The sequence below is a fragment of the Lepidochelys kempii genome, chromosome 23 (assembly GCF_965140265.1).
Source record: "Lepidochelys kempii isolate rLepKem1 chromosome 23, rLepKem1.hap2, whole genome shotgun sequence".
Lineage (NCBI taxonomy): Eukaryota > Metazoa > Chordata > Testudines > Cheloniidae > Lepidochelys > Lepidochelys kempii.
In genome coordinates, this window is record NC_133278.1 from 15,374,479 (window position 1) to 15,390,255 (window position 15,777).

At 64.0% G+C, this 15,777-nt stretch overlaps 1 protein-coding gene across 8 annotated transcripts in view; it reads right to left on the reverse strand.

The window, feature by feature from the left end:
- Positions 1–1,587: 1,587 nt before the first annotated feature.
- HUWE1 (HECT, UBA and WWE domain containing E3 ubiquitin protein ligase 1) overlaps positions 1,588–15,777 on the reverse strand; it is a 59,860-nt gene continuing 45,670 nt past the window's right edge. For 6 of the 8 annotated variants that reach the window (XM_073321499.1, XM_073321504.1, XM_073321505.1 and 3 more), the window contains 24 exons: positions 14,952–15,218; positions 14,546–14,801; positions 14,270–14,403; positions 13,678–13,892; positions 12,918–13,206; positions 12,429–12,531; positions 11,419–11,962; positions 10,765–11,203; positions 10,411–10,526; positions 10,171–10,327; positions 9,856–9,988; positions 9,571–9,773; positions 8,898–9,025; positions 7,694–7,790; positions 7,205–7,354; positions 6,856–7,101; positions 6,304–6,421; positions 5,810–5,950; positions 4,961–5,248; positions 4,719–4,824; positions 4,463–4,580; positions 4,033–4,214; positions 3,640–3,830; positions 1,588–3,430 (listed from right to left, as the gene is read on the reverse strand). In XM_073321499.1, the coding sequence (XP_073177600.1) occupies positions 3,328–3,430; positions 3,640–3,830; positions 4,033–4,214; positions 4,463–4,580; positions 4,719–4,824; positions 4,961–5,248; positions 5,810–5,950; positions 6,304–6,421; positions 6,856–7,101; positions 7,205–7,354; positions 7,694–7,790; positions 8,898–9,025; positions 9,571–9,773; positions 9,856–9,988; positions 10,171–10,327; positions 10,411–10,526; positions 10,765–11,203; positions 11,419–11,962; positions 12,429–12,531; positions 12,918–13,206; positions 13,678–13,892; positions 14,270–14,403; positions 14,546–14,801; positions 14,952–15,218 (4,724 nt within the window). In that variant the 3' untranslated portion in view covers positions 1,588–3,327. The remainder of the gene's footprint in view (positions 3,431–3,639; positions 3,831–4,032; positions 4,215–4,462; positions 4,581–4,718; positions 4,825–4,960; positions 5,249–5,809; positions 5,951–6,303; positions 6,422–6,855; positions 7,102–7,204; positions 7,355–7,693; positions 7,791–8,897; positions 9,026–9,570; positions 9,774–9,855; positions 9,989–10,170; positions 10,328–10,410; positions 10,527–10,764; positions 11,204–11,418; positions 11,963–12,428; positions 12,532–12,917; positions 13,207–13,677; positions 13,893–14,269; positions 14,404–14,545; positions 14,802–14,951; positions 15,219–15,777) is intronic. The other 2 variants (XR_012155985.1, XM_073321502.1) reach the window with 2 other exon arrangements.

The window sequence follows — 15,777 nt, forward strand, 5'->3', positions numbered from 1 at the left end:
GGAAACAAAGAGTAGGAATAAATGATCAGTTTTCAGTATGGGGAGAGGTAAATAGTGGTATCCCCCAGGGGTCTGTATGGGCACCAGTCCTTTTCAATATATTCAGAAATGATCTGGAAAAAAGAGGTAAATGGTGGTATCCCCCAGGGAGGTGGCAAAATTTGCAGAGGATACAAAAGCACTCGAGATAGTTAAGTCCTAGACAGACCACGAAGAGCTACAAAGGGATCTCACAAAACTGGGTGACCGGGCAGCAAAATGGCAGATGGAATTCAATGTTGATAAGTGCAAAGTAATGCACATTGGAAAACATAACCCCCACTACACACATACAATGATGGGGGCTAAATTAGCTGTTACCACTCAAGGAGGAGGAGATCTTGGAGTCATTGTGGAGAGTTCTCTGAAAACATCCACTCAATGTGCAGTGGCTGTCAAAAAAGTGACCAGAGTGTTGGGAATCATTAAGAAAGGGATCAAGAATAAGACAGAAAATATCGTACTGCCTCAATAGAAATCCATGGCACACCCACAACTTGAATAGTGCATGCAGATGTGGTCGCCCCATCTCTAAAATGTTATATTGGAATTGGAAAAGCTTCGAAAAGAGCAATAAAAGAAGAGATTAACAAGACAGGGACTTTTCAGTTTGGAAGAGAGACGACTAAGGGGGGATGTGATAGAGGTCTATAAAATCATGAGTGGGGTGGAGAAAGTGAATAAGGAAGCATTATTTACTCCTTCTCATAGCACAAGAACTAGGGGTCACCAAATGACATTAACAGGCAGCAGGTTTAAAACAAACAAAAGGAAGTATTTTTTCACCTAACTCACAGTCAGCCTGTGGAACTCCTTGCCAGAGGATATTGTGAAGGCCAAGACCATAACAGGGTTCAAAAAAGACCTAAATAAATTCATATTAGCCAGGATGGGCAAGGATGGTCGCCCGAGCCTCTGTTTGCCAGGAGCTGGGAATGGGTGACGGGATGGATCACTTGGTGATTCCCTGTTCTGTTCATTCCCTCTGGGGCACCTGGCACTGGTCACTGTCGGAAGACAGGACACTGGGCTAGATGGTCATTTGGGCTGACCCAGTAGGGCCGTTCTTATGTTTTAGGCCTTGTCCAAACCTCACAGCACTAAAAGTTAATGGGAGCGGCAGTCCATGTGATTTGCAGCCAGCCTAGTGACAGCTACACCTGGTGCTTTGACAGGGCCAGTTTCCCAATGCTGAAAGAGCTGATGAGCCCAGGCAGCTGGGAGGAAGAATTTAACCACAAAAATGTGACTAGAATTGGGAACCATTTAAGGACCACGTACTAGATGTCCTAAAAGCCACAATCTCCCCCTTGACAAAGGTTGAGTGGGGATGTGAAGGGAGCTATTTATTTATATATATTACACACACACGCGAAGGGAAAGTTGATAGTAATGAATATAAACCAGAAGTTATGAATTGTAGAAAACTGATGAGGGAAGCTAAGAGACGTACAAGGAGCCAATAGAATTAAGGACAAAAAGGAGTATTTCATATATATCAGGAACAAAAAGAATCCTGACACTGGCATGGATCCATGACTAGATGGAAACAGTAGAATAATCAATTTTAATGCAGAAAAAGGCAGCTGTTTTTAATAAATAGTTCTTTTCTGTGTTTGTGAGGAAAACAGACGACACAGTCATATGGTGACAACAACACTTTCCATTCCACTAATATCTCTAGAGGATGTTCAGTAGAAGCTACTAAAAAGTTAGATATTTTTAAATCAGCAGCTCTAGGTAACTTGCATCCAAGAGTTTTACAAGAGCTGGCTGAGGAGCTCGCTGGACCATTAATGCTGATTTCCAGTAAGTCTTGGCACGCAGGTGAAGTTCCAGCAGAGTGGAAGAAATATTATGCCAATATTTAAAGAGGGTGCATGGTGTGGCATCAATCCTGGACAAGATAATGGAGAGGTTGGAACAGGACTCGACTAGTAAGGAATTAAAGGAGGGTAATGTTAATCAAGATGGACTTACCAAAATTAGATCCTGTCAAACTAACTTGATATCTATTGTTGATGAGATTACAAGTTGCATCAACGGAGGTAATAGCGCTGACGTAACAGACTTTGGTGAGGCATTTCAGTTGGTACCGCAAGACATCTTCATCAGAAACCTCAAACGATGTAATATGAACCCAGCCCACATTAAATAGATACACTGCCTAACGGATAGGTCTCAAAATGTGACTAACCACGGAATCTTCATCAAGTGGGTCTGTTTCCAGCGGGGTCCCACAGGGATTGGTTCTTGGTCCAACGCCAAGAAACATTTTGATCAATGACGTGGCTGAAAACAATCCTTGCTGATAAAGTTTGCAGACGACACAAGCATTGTGGGAAATTGTGCAGAGGGCAGGTCACTGCTCCGGACCAGGCTGGCAAACCGAGCGCAAAGTGCTTTAATCCAGCGAAACGGAAACCGGTCCGTCGGGGAACAAGAGGCCGGGCATGCGTACAGGTTGGGGGTCTCTCCCCTGGAAAGCAGTGAGTCCTGGGCAGATTTGGGGGTCGTGGCAGAGAACCGGCAGAACAGGAGCTCCCAGTGCGAAGCTGGAAGCGGAAGTGAGACAAACAGCCTGGAATGGACTGTGCGGTGAGTTACTGGCTGGAACGTCCGACCCAGGGGCGTGGGGGAGTCTCTGGTTCCGACCGTTTTCCCATCAACACGCGGTGTGTTTCCAACAGAGCCGCTCTAGGCCGTTCCCTGGCCTGGGTCACACAGGCCCCTCCGGTTTTGGGGCCCAGGAGCTCTCTGCCCCCACGCGGCAACGCCGGACGAAGACACGACAGCCGGGTTTCTTACCAAGAGTGCGCTTTTATTTTTTAATTTTTTTTTTGTCTTTTTCTTCTTTTGGAGGGGGGAGGGATTTCTTCTTTTAAACCTCAGGGCGTCCCACCCCCCCTTGTTTTCCCCTCCCCCTCTGCAGGGGCCCAACAGGGTGGGGGCGGGGACAGAAGGGGGCTGGGGCAAGGGGAAGGATCGAGAAACCAAAGCAGATTGTATCATCGTCTCGTCTGTCCGGCTCACGTCAACACATTCCAAGCACAACTTAAGAAATGCAAACTAAACCAAAAAAAATATATATATATTTATATATATCATTTGTCTTCTCTCCGGACGCATGTGGGGATGTGTGTGTGTGGTGGGGGGGCGCCACCTCAAAGGGAGGGGGTGGAGATCCGCTAGGCCCCGCCCCCATGGCTTGGCCCCTCCCCCCACGCCCCTCCCTTTCCCCCGAGTCTGCCTCAGTACAAAAAGAGCCGTGGAGGCGGGAAGCCCGGCTCATGCCAGGCCGAAGCCTTCCGAGCACTCCTGGATGGCCAGTAGCAGCATGTGACGTAGCTTCTCGTAGCTCTCGTAGGCGGGAAGGTCCAGCTGATTGAAACTGGGGTGGAGGGGGAGAAATCAGTGAGGGGGGGCAGGAGGCCAACAACCCCCCCCCATTCTAGGATCGGGCACTGTGCACCCCACCCCCAATTCCCAGGAGAGCAGAGTCTACAGCTCACCCCCCGCCCCGGCGCCTGTCCCCCACTTCCCATGGGTGGGACCCAGCCCCGTGTGTCCCTGCCTGGCCCCCCTGCCCTGGCCCCTCACCATGTGTGAGCGGAAGGCAATCTGTCGGTGGAGCGGTCGTCTCGGTGGATCTGGAATTTCTGGATGCCGTTCATACCCTCCAGGGCGGCGAAGCCCTGCAGAGGAACCTTGGAGGTGCCCGTCACGAACTGCAGGAACTTGGCTCGGTCTGCCTGGTCAAAGGAGCGCAGGGCTCGCCAGAACCACTGGATCTGCCAGGGGAGAGGGAGCAGGTCAGAGCCGGGGGAGAGGAGCCGGGAGAGAGGAGCTGGGACACAGCCGCACCTAACGCCGCACAGGGCTGGCTTGCACGGTGCGGAGATGCAGCCAGCTCTGGGGCGGGGCAGCTGGGGAACAGCCACACATAACGCCGCCCGGTGTGGAGCTGCAGCCAGCTCTGGGGCAGCCCCTCACCTGGATGGAGTTGGACTGGTACTTGTGATACTCGGTGTTGGATTTGAGGTCGTCAATGTCGATGGTGGGCAGCCCCGAGATGAGAAGCTCCAACTCCTGCTCCGTGAAGATGGAGATGAGGCGCTTGGGGATGATCTCGTAGAAACCCTCCAGGAAGGCAGCCAGCTGCTTGCGGATGGCTCCTGAGGTGTGGGGGAATGAAGCCAGTGAGCCCCATCCTGCTCCAACCCCCAGCCCCACCTTCCCTCCTGGAGTCGGGAGAGAACCCAGGAGTCCGGGCTCCCTGCTCCAACCCCCAGGAGGGAAGGCGGGGCTGGAGTCGGGAGAGAACCCAGGAGTCCTGGCTCCTGCTTAGCACTCTATTTACAGCTCACTCTCACTGGCTGAAGAAACCTGGGCTCCCCACCAGAACCACCCCCCAGCCGCCTACCTGTCATCCTCATCTGGCAGACCAGGTGCACGTATTCCTTCTTGTTCTCCTCCGTCACCAGGATATTGGCCCCGTTGGGCTTGAGGTCCCGCACCTCACATACCCCGAACTCCTGTACCTGGGGGGGGGGGGGCAGAGCGGGTGAGGGGGGGCTCCATTCCCAGCCAGTGCCGCCCATACCCTTGGCCCCATCCAGCCTTCCCCAAGCCCGTCACCCTCCCCGCAGGGTGTCCCGCAGCCCCCTGGCACCCGGTACCTCGGTGCTGAAGGTCAGGTCGTAGCCTAGCGTGGACACATCATTCTCTAGCAGGTAAACCAGGCCCTGGTAGAAGTGGTAATCCTCGCTCTCCATATCCGTGTACCTGGGGGGGGACGGGGGTCAGTGGGGTCACGGAGCCGCCCCCAGCTCCAGTAACCCCTGGCAGGCCCCTTGGAGACCAGTGTCCCCCCAGTCCCAGGCCGAGGCCCCCAGAGCCCTGGCCCCCGGCCCCGGCGCACCTGACAGACTTGCCCAGGATGTGCTTGTAGAAGGAGCGGGTGAAGTAACACTCCAGCAGGCGGTTGTCGTACACGGCCTTGGCCACGATGCGCCCCACGAACTTGAAGTAGCTCAGGTGGTTGGGGTTGCAGTGGGACGAGGGGTTGATGGTGTAGGTGACGCGGTCGCCGGGCGAGGTGCGGAACAGGGCGTACATGGGGTTGAACATCTCCCGCGAGATGATCATGTACCACTCCCGGAGCAGCCCGCCCGCGTCCTGCCCCTCCTCGCCCTCGAACACGATGTACCTGCGGGGGCAGGGGGTTAGGGGGGGACCCACGCAGCCCCGCCCCTGCTGGGTGCCCCCTGCCCCACTCCCATCTCCCGTTCCCCCCGCCCGCGTCCTGCCCCTCCTCGCCCTCGAACACTACGTACCGGCGGGGGGGGACCCCACACAGCCCCACCCCCTGCCCCACTCCCATCTCCCCTGTTCCCCCTGCCCCTCCTCGCCCTCCAATACGATATGCCTGCGGGGGCAGGGGGTTGGGAGGGGACCCACGCAGCCCCGTGCCCACTAGGTGCCCCCAGCCCCACTCCCATCTCCCAGTTCCACCCACCCACATCCTGCCCCTCCTCGCCCTCCAAGATGATGTACCGGGAAGGGGGGGGGGCGGACGACAGGGGAGGTGGTTAGGGGGTGGAACCCACATAGCTCCGCCCCCACCAGGCACCCCCCCCCATTTCCCCTCGAACACAATGTACCTGGGAGAGGGTTAGTGGGTGGGACTCTCACTCCCTGCCCACCCCCACCCAGCTGTGGGGTACCCGGCTGCTGCCCCCCCCCCCAACCCCAGAGAAGCCGGGCTCACAGTCGGTTCTTCATCTCCTCGGGCGACTTGCGGTGCAGCTCACGGTACGAGTCCTCGAAGACGTGGTCACGGCGCACGTGGACGGCCATGTCCTCCTTGCGCAGCCCCTCGTCCAGCCGCTCCAGCTCCTGGCGGAAGTACCTGGGAGGGGGCGGGCGGGCGCGGTGTCAGGGCTTGGGGAACCCACCGCCACTGGACACAGCCCCATTGCCCCACCCAACGCACCATGGCCTGCCCTCCGCCTCCTTGACACAGCCCCCATCCCCAGCGCAGGGTGTCCGTGCCTGGGGAACCCACCGCCACTGGACACAGCCCCATTGCCCCACCCAACGCACCATGGCCTGCCCTCCGCCTCCTTGACACAGCCCCCATCCCCAGCGCAGGGTGTCTGCCTGGGGAACCCACCGCTACTGGACATGGCCCTTGTCCCGCCCCCAGGCATGCCCTGCCCCCCTCACCCCACCCCCCAAGCCCACCTCCCTGGCCCGCCCTACTTGCGCTTGACGTCGAAGTCCAACACGCGGATGTAGTCGACCAGGACGGCGAAGGGCCCGTCGGCCAGGTGGGTGGTGGACTGGCGCAGGATCTGGTTCAGCACCGTGCGGTGGGTCTCTGGGGAGGGGGGAAGCACAAGGGGAGGGTGTCACTTCCTGCTCTCCCCTGTGCCATGAGACCCCCCCCCCCCCCGACACAAACACACACCTGGGTGACGCCAAAACCACTCCCCCCTCCCCCTACAATGCTGGGCCTTACACACCTCCCCCGGCAACCTGACCACAGGCCATGCCCCTCGCAGCCCTGTGTGCCCCCCGTTATGTGCAACTGTTCCCAGGCTGCCCCACCCTAGAGATGGCTGCATCTCAGTACTAAGCGAGCCCTCCCCATAAAACGTTATGTGGGGCCATTCCCCATCTGCCTCATCCTTGGAGCCCCGTGACCCACCCCCCCCGACCCTGGGCCATGCCCCTCAGAGCCCCTCCTTTCCCCCAATCCCCCCACACCACAGCCCCCCCTTTCTCTCCCACCCCAGGCCCTGAGCCCCTCACCTGCGAAACGCAGGAACTTCTGGGTGTCAGGGGGCAGGCTGGAGGAGATGTGCATGGAAGAGGGCTCACGAGAGAAGAAGGGATCCAGCGAGGAGGGGGTGGCGGGCGTGAGGGGGGCGGGCGACAGGGGTGGGGGCTCATCCTTGATGTGGGCCAGCTGGCTCTCGCGGGTATCCCGCACTGGGGGCTTGCTCTCCCGCTCCGTGGCGTGCACCAGGAAGAAGGCTTCCACCGCCGGCTGCAGCACTGTGGGGAGGGAGAGAGGGAGGGTGAGATCCGGGGGCCCCCACCCCACGGCCGGCTGCAGCTCTGCGGAGGTGGGGAAGGGGCTGAGAGCCCAGATCCTTACCTAACACAGCGTGCTGGTCGTGGGACTCCTCCAGCTCCTTCAAGCACTCGCCCAGCATGGCCCAGAGCTCGTCTAGGTTCAGCTGCTCGCTAAGGAGGGGCAGATCCGGGGGGCGCTCGTCCTTCTCCCCAGGCTGGGATCCTTCCGAACCTGCAAAGGGGGGACAGGGTCACCTGGGGGTCCCTGCAACAAGAAGCTCTCCCCACCCCATGCCAACACTGGCTGAGCTACGTATACACAGCCGTTCCCCAGCCATCCCGGGCCAGAAGTGGCTGCATCTCAGCACCAGGTGAGCCATCCCAGTGTGGCGTTATGCGCAGCCATTGCCCACCTGCCTTGCCCCAGAGGTGGCTGCATCTTAGCTCTGAACAAGCCACCCCCATGCAGCGTTATGTGCTGCTGTTCCCTGGCTGCCCCGCCCCAGAGGTGGCTGCATCTCAGCGCCGGGCAAGCCGGCCCCAGGCATGGCTGTGACAGCAGGACACTCACCAACCAACTGGGCGTCCTGCGTGACCGGCGAGGGCTGATCAACATCCATAGGCGACTCGTCCCTCCGAACAGCCCCTTCCGACTGGCTCGACTCCGACTGCGCGGACAAAGAGGGGGTCAGGGCGGGGCTGGGGGCCTCTTTGGCAGATGTATGGTGGACACAGAGGGACTGTCACTCCAGAAGTGGCTGGGGGGGTGGGGGGGGAATGATTTGACTGACAGCATGCCACGCCTCGCCCCCCAGACATGCAGCTCACACACACAAGCTGATCTTGCAAGGGACGATGGGTAGGTGCCCCCCACCTGTTCCCAGGGTTGGGGACAGCTCCAGCATGGCACGCATGGACCAGCCCCACTGCAGCTGGATGGGGGGCGGGGGCATGCGGGGGGGACACTTTCCAGACAGGTGAAAATGGCAGGGGGGGGGGTGCGGAATATTATCTGGCTGGGGATTCCCACCCTCCCTGAGGGCCTGTGAAGTGGGGGACCCTGGGGCTGGGAGCCATTAGATGTATACCGATCCCCACTCCCCTCCCACAGGAGAGAGCCCAGGAGAGTCCTGGCTCCCTGCCTGCCCCACTCCCCTCCCAGAGCTGGGGAGAGAACCCAGGAGTCCTGGCTCCCAGGGCCCCCAGGAGAACACACGGAGACCCTGGAATTCCCAGGCAGCGAAGGGACACCCCAGGACTGTGCCCTGAGGGGTGGAGGTGGGGGATTGGGGCCTGGGGGTGAGATGACGCACGTGGTATCGTCCCTGGAGCCCGGCGCGCCCGTCTTCAGGACTCTGCTCCCGGCAGGCGAACGTCTCCTGTTCTCGCTGGGACTGTGGGGGAGCCCGGGGGGCAGCCAGGCGCTCGGAGGTCGGCACATGCCAGCGGGTGGGTTTCGAAGGGCATGCGGGGGAGGGAAGGGGAGGGGGGGCTCACAGCCCTGGATACCCCCAGGAGGCCTCACACCCTCCCAGAGCCGGGACAGAACCCAGGAGTCCTGGCTCCCAGGCCTCCCCATCCCAGAATTGAGGGAAGAACCCAGGCGTCCCGGCTGCCAGCCCCCACCCCGCAGCGGGGAGAGAACCCAGACGTCCTGGCTCCCAGCCCCGAGGCGAGGCCAGGCCAGGCCAGGCCAGGCAGGGCGGAGGTCCCCGGAAGGGGGGCGGGGCCCCACGGATGGAGGGGCCCCCAAGCGCCACAGGCCCCATGCTAACCGTTGCTGCTTGCTGCTGCCGCCGCGCCCGCTGCCCCTCACGTACCATTTGTATAATGGCGTCAGCCTCAGCCTCCAGCTGCCGGACAGCGGCCTGGATGCTGTTAGCTGAGCCCAGACCGGAGCTACCTGCCAGGGGGGAGATAGGTCAGTGAGCGGCCAGGCCACTGCTCCGCCCCGGGGCAAGCCTTCCCCTCGGCCCCGGTCCCCCTCCAGCCCAGAACCCACGGGGGCAGACCTCCCCCTCCGGTCCCAGAGTCCCCATATGGCCCAGAGCCCCCCCTACAGCCCAGAGTCCCCCCCGGGGCAAGCCTCCCATCCAAACCAGAACCCCCCCAGTGCAGGCCTCCCCCTCAGCCCTGGTCTCCCTCCAGCCCAGAACCCATCGGGGCAGGCCTCCCGCTCAGCCCTGGTCCCTGTCCAGCCCAGAACCCCCCAGGGCAGGCCTCCCCAGCTGGTCCCAGAGCCCCCGGGACAGGCGCCCCCCTTGGCCCTGGTCCCACTCCAGCCCAAACCCCTCCGGGTCAGGTGCCCCCCTCGGCCCTGCTCCCCCTCCGGCCCAGAACCCCCTGCAGCAGGTATCCCCGGTCCCCCTCTTGCCAAACCCCCAAGGCAGATGCCCCCCCTCAGGCCTGCTGCCCCTCTCTCCCCGAGGCCCCTGGGCCAGGCCCTACCTAGCCGGCCCGTCTGCTTGGCCTTCTTGTTGGCGCGGCGCGTGTCGTCCCGCAGCTGGATGATGACCTGCAGCACGCGCAGGAAGAACTTCTGGGTGGAGGTCTTGGAGGTCAGCATGGACATGGAGGGCAGCTGCAGCTCCCGCCCGCCCAGGGGCCGCTTCTGGGAGGCCACAATCACCACGTTCTCTGCCATGTCGAACCTGCCCGGGACTGGGGGTTAGCAGGGGTGCCGGGGCCGGGGTGTGGGTGTGTCATGGGATGTGTGCGTGGGGGGTCACTCACCGGCTCTGCATCTTGCCCTTCAGCTTGGTGGTCTGGGGCTGCTCATCGGGGAGCCCGTCAGGGGAGAGCAGCTCGCACTGCGCCCGCCGCTGCTGCTCCAGATTGTACTCGCGCAGCTCCGCCAGCAGGGTGCCTGGGGGGCCGGGGGGAGCTTGGCATCAAGGCCTTCACACCTCACAGCTGCTTCCTGCTGGCCCCTCCCAGCATCCCTATGCCCCACCCTCTCCCTCATGGACCCTTCCCAAAGCCGCCCCCTCTCAGAACCCACCTGCCCCTTCCCAAAGCTGCCCCCAGCCCATGGCCCTGCCCCGTTACCGATCTGCTTGCAGAGGGTGTAGCCCAGCTGCCGGGCACCGCTGAGCAGAAGCCGCAGCACCGTGTCCCGGGTGGGCGAGTCGCCCCGCGACAGCTGGAGCAGGACATTGGCTGCATCCTCCAGCCCCTCCTCCGAGCAGGAGTGAGACGTCAGCACCTGGGGGGGGAGGCACATGGGGTGAGCGGGGAGCGAGGGCACTGGGCGGCCCCAACCCCGCCTGGGCACTGCCCCGTGCTCACCTCTACCGAGAGCTGCAGCTGGTTTTCCGTCAGGCCTGATGCCACCACCTTGGGGTCCGTCCCGCCGCCACCCGCTTCGCCCGCCTTGGCCGGAGACTTGCTGCCCTTGGCGGGAGCTGCGGGGAGACACCACGGGGTTAGCGAGACCCAGCCCTGGATCCATGGGGAGCGTGGACGGCAACCTGGGCAGGAGCCTGTGCCCCTTGCCCCCAGACCCCCCTGGGGCAGGGCGGTATCAGGATCCCACCACCCCTCACTCCCAGCAGTCTGCAGGAGTGGGGAGAGGCCAGCCCCCCAGGTGCCCCCTTAATCCCAGAACCCCCGGGGCAGGGAGACGCCAGCTGAGCCCCTCACCTGGCACGGTGGGGGCAGGGGCGGGGGCGGCGGCCCCGGCGGAGGGCGCAGTCGGGGCGGGGGCGGCGCCTGGCCCCTCGGGTGCCTTGTTTTCGGGCAGGGCGATGGAGATGAGCGAGAGTAGGCGAAGCAGCTTCTCGGTCAGCAGCGAGCTGCGCCGGATGACGGGGTGCGAGAGCATGTTCATGAGCTGGCCCAGCGGCGAGGCCTCCAGGCTATAGGGGGAGCTCTCGCCCTCGGCGCCCGCGCTCACCGGCACCGACTTGACCGAGTTCTTGCCCTTACGGCTCACGTTCATGTTGTCCAGTTTGACCAGCAAGTCCCAGAAGTCGGTGGAGATGCCGCTGGCCTGGCCCGGGCTGCCCGACTGCCTGGCACCCCGCTCCCCCTCGCAGGGCGCCTCCTTGGGCCGCTGCTGCGTGAAGTGGCTGGGGAACACCTGGGGAGAAGGGAGAGAGAGTCACAGCCTGGGGGGAGGAGACCAGCTCTGGGGCACAGCTGCCTCTGGGGCGGGGGCAGCTGGGGAAACAGCCACACATAACGCCACGTGGGACTGAGTGCCAGGAGAGCGCCCCCTGCCCAGCCTCTCACCCTGCAGCCGCCAAGGCCCTGCCCTGCCCGGGGAGACCCCAGCACCCGGCCCTGCCCTGTCACCTTGGCCAGCTGGATGAGGGTGTCCAGCACGTGGCGGCACACCACGGGGGCGGCCTGCGGGTGGATGTGGACGGCGGCGCCGGCGGCGGTGCCGGCGGCATGCTTCTCCGTGTGTTTGCGCCCGCCGGCCCGCTGGATCTGGAAGATGTTGGTGCGGCAGCCCAGGGCGGCGTCCATGGAGACCGAGAGCCAGGAGAGCTGGCCCGAGCTGCGGGCCTCCATCTTGTGCAGCAGCTCCAGGGGGCGGCCCTCGGGGGTGCCGGCCTTGGCGGCCCGCTTGCCCCGCTCGTCCGGCGGCCCCTTGGGCGTCTCCAGGCAGGGCTCGCTCTCGCTGCTGCGCTGCAGGATGGACAGCAGGCTGCGGATCACCCAGCCCCGCGTCTGGCCGTGGTAGCAGAGATTGCGCAGCACCCGGTGCAGCCGGCTGGTGTTCAGCTTGGGCTCGTCCACGAAGAGCAGCACCAGCAGGCAGGAGAGGGCCTCGTGGTCCAGCAGCAGCCGGCCCCGCAGCCGCAGGAGGCTGTCCACCATGCTGCCCGACGGCCTGCGGGAGGAGGCGGCGGCTCAGACAGCGGGGCAAGGAACCCAGGCCCCCGCCCCTCCCGGAGCCTGGCATGGAACCCAGATGTCCGAGCTGCTGTCCCTCCGGGAGCTGGGCATAGAACCCAGGAGTCCGGGCTGCCTGGCCCCCTGCCCCCCGCTATACCCACCAGCCCCTCCCACGTCCCTCCGGGAGCTGGGCATAGAACCCAGGAGTCCGGGCTGCTATCCCTCCCCCGCCACTGTCAGCACCAGCCCCCACGTCCCTCCCAAAGTTGGACATGGAACCGGGGAGTCCTGGCTGCCAGCCCGCCCGCCCCCACCCCCCTGCTATAACCACCAGCCCCCACTCCCCTCCCAGAGCCGGGCATGGAACCCAGGGGTCTTGTCTCCCCTCAGGAGAGGAAACTTGAGTCTCCTAGCTAAGAGGTCTCCTCTCAGCTGTGCCCCCCACCCCCCGGGGCAGGTACCTGCTGTGACTGCTGCTGCCACCCATGTGGAAGGTGCCCCCCCTCTGCACGGCCAGGCGTGTGTACTGGACCCCGCGGTTCCCGCTCAGCCGGCTGGTGAAAGCTGTGGGGAGAGAAGAGACAGGAGTTGGGGGGCTGCAGGCCGAGGTGCCGGGCGGGGGGGCCGTACCCGGGCTGCGGAGGAGGGCCGACAGGGCCGAGGTGCCGGGCGGGGGGGCCGTACCCGGGCTGCGGAGGAGGGCCGACAGGGCCGAGGTGCCGGGGGGGGGGGGGGTTGGGGGGGCCGTACCCGGGCTGCGGAGGACGGCCGACAGGGCCGAGGTGCTGGGGGGGGGTTGGGGGGGGCCGGGGGGGGCCATACCCGGGCTGCGGAGGACGGCCGACAGGGCCGAGGTGCTGGGGGGGGTTGGGGGGGGTTGGGGGGCCGTACCCGGGCTGCGGAGGATGGCCGACAGGGCCGAGGTGCTGGGGGGGGTTGGGGGGCCGTACCTGGGCTGCGGAGGATGGCCGACAGGGCCGAGGTGCTGGAGTGCCCGAAGAGCCGCTCGTGCATGAGCTGACGCTGCCGGGCCTCCTGCTCGCGGCGCAGGGCCTGGGCCTCGGCGGCGATGTCGGGCGGCATGACGGCCAGGACGCTGTCCTCCATGTCCTCCAGCACCGAGCGCCGCAGGTCCGAGGGCAGCGTCTGGATGAAGGTCACCGGGTCCATGGGCGTGTCCGAGCTGATGCCCTGCGCCAGCTCCCGCCGCTGCTGCTCCACCCTCTGCTGCGCCAACACCTGGAGGGGCAGGTCACTGGCGGGGGGGACCCCATCCCCGGGCCCATAGCCCCGCCCCCACCCAGAGACCCCACCCATGGGGCCGTAGCCCCGCCCACACCACCCACATGGGGCCAGAGCCCCACCCGTGCCCATAGCCCCGCCCACAGAGCCATCGCCCCTCTCAGGCCGAGACCCTGTCCAAGGGGCCGTACCCCTGCCCAGAGACCCCGTCCACAGACCACGCCCCCAGAGCTGTAGCCCCGCCCCCACCCAGAGACCCCACCCACGGGGCCGTAGCCCCGCCCCATGGCCCAGCCATGCAGAGACTGCCTTGAACAGGGAAATGGCCCCCAGCCCCACCCACCCTCTCACCCCTCAGGTCTGCCCCAATCCACCCAGCCCCAGCCCGGCTTTCACCCCAGCCCCCCAACCTGAGACAGAGCCCTCCCCCATCCCACCCAACCCCGCCTTCCCAGGAGCAGCACTTACCTCCTCCTGGATGGCAGGGGGCAGGGCAGCCAGGAACTCGGGGCTGACCTCTGTCACCCCAGGGTTGCTCACCACGGGCGGGGTGGGGGTGGTAGCGGTGGGGGGAGGCCGGGCTGGCGGCCGGATGCCCAGCTGGTTCTGCAGCACCTCACGGCGGATGTCGTCTGGCAGGGCCGCCAGGAAGGAGGGGTCCACACCCTCAGGGAGATTTATCCCTGAAAGGAGATGGGGGTGTCAGCAAAACATGCAGCCACCTCTGGGGTGGGGCAGCTGGGGAACAGCCACACAATGCTGCACGGGGATGGCTCGCCACACGCTGAAATGTGGCCACCTCTGGGGCAGGCTGTGCACCGTGGGGTTACAGCGGGAGAACGGAGACAGCTGGGAATTGACGAGGACACCAGGATTCATCCATCCCCTGACTCCACAGTTTTAATGCCCAGAAGGGATCAAGAGCCTGGCCCTGACTGCCAGGGGAGAGTGCCCCCTGCTGAGGCCCCCGCAGCACAGCGCCCCCTACAGCCATGCTAGAGCATCGCAGCTAACCAGCCCCTCTGCCAAGAGGCTGGTCGGTTGCCCCCGCCCCCGGTACCTGCTAGCGGGTCCTCCTCTTCGCTGCTGGTGGAGGGCAGCGGCTCCTCCAGGATGCCCCGGGAGTCGGCTCCGGAGATGGCCACGGCCGAGTCCCTGGTAGAGGAGCTCTCGGAGGACGAAGCAGGGGGAGAACTGGGGGGGATGGGAAGGAGGGGGTGAGTGGGGGCCAGACCCCAGACCCCTCCTTAGCGAGTCCCTCCCCAAGCCAGATCCCCACTCCCCTGCCCCACAGCCCGACCCCTCCTACCACCCCACTGCACACCCTGGCCCATACCTGTCCTCCCCTTGCTGGCTGGCGTCGACCAGGCTGTCGCTGCCGGCCTGGCCCTCAGGGCGCTGCTGAGCTGGCTCCGCCCCGCGGGCACCGTGGGCAGGAGGCTGCTCTGCCCCACTGGGCACGGCGCCCTCCCCAACCCCCTCCTCCAGGCTGCAGGAGGCCAGGCTGCTGGTGTCCATGGGCGAGCCCTCCAGCTGGCTGCTAACAGCTGTCAGGGCATCCGAGTCCTCTGCCCTCTCTGGGGACAGCGAGGCTGGGGGAGAAACAGGGGTGGGTCAGGGGGATCCCAAAGGGGAAACTGAGGCAGAGAGAGGGAAAGGATGCCTTCCCAAAATCAGCCAGTGACCCAGCCAGGATAGAACCAGGCATCCTGGCTCCCAGCCCCGCAATCTCCCCCACTTACTGATGGTGGGGGCGGGTGACAGCTCCATCTGGGTGGCCTCCGCGTCGGCACTGGGCCTTCCCGGCCCTGAGTCCTCCTGCTCAGCTGGCACCAGCAGCTGGCGCGAGGCATCGGTGCTGGGCTGCCCGGTGAGCTCCGGAGGCAGCTCCCCACCTGCTGTTGCCGGCTGCGGGGTCTCCAGGGTGACCAGCGTCTGCTTGGGGCCAGTGGAGGGGCCCTCGGCGGTGGGCGGGGTGGCAGGAAAGCCGTCAGTCCGGCTGGCCACATCTGGGGCGGGGAGGGAGGGTGAGTGAGACGGGGCTTAGATGGGACACCCCACACCTGGGCCACGCCAGCCCCGCCCCACCTTGATCCCTGCTCCCCTGCCACAGCTGGAAGAGAACCCAGGAGTCCTGGCTTCCAGCCCACCAGGCTCCTCCTCCTGCTGGTGAGGGCCCGGCACTGGGGAAAGTAGTAAGTTGTATCGTTATCTCTGATTGGGGCACGAATCCTGACCCCACAACAATACAACGTACTACCTCATCCCGGCGGGGGCGGGGACTGCACTGAGGGGGCTGGGTCTGCCCCCCATCTGACACCCACATGCTGCAGGGGCTGGATCCACCCCCGGGGGCCCTCCCGCTGCCCCGCATCTCACACACGCGCAGCTCGGCAGGATGTACAGACGGCTTGTTTCATAGTCCTACGGAGACCCATGATTAAGGGCAGGACCCCCTGTGCTCCCATCAGCCCCCACTCCCTTCCCAGAGCCATGAGAGAACCCAGGCATACTGGCCCCCCATGCTCTATCCACCACACACCATTCCCCCCCCCCCACCCCCCCCAC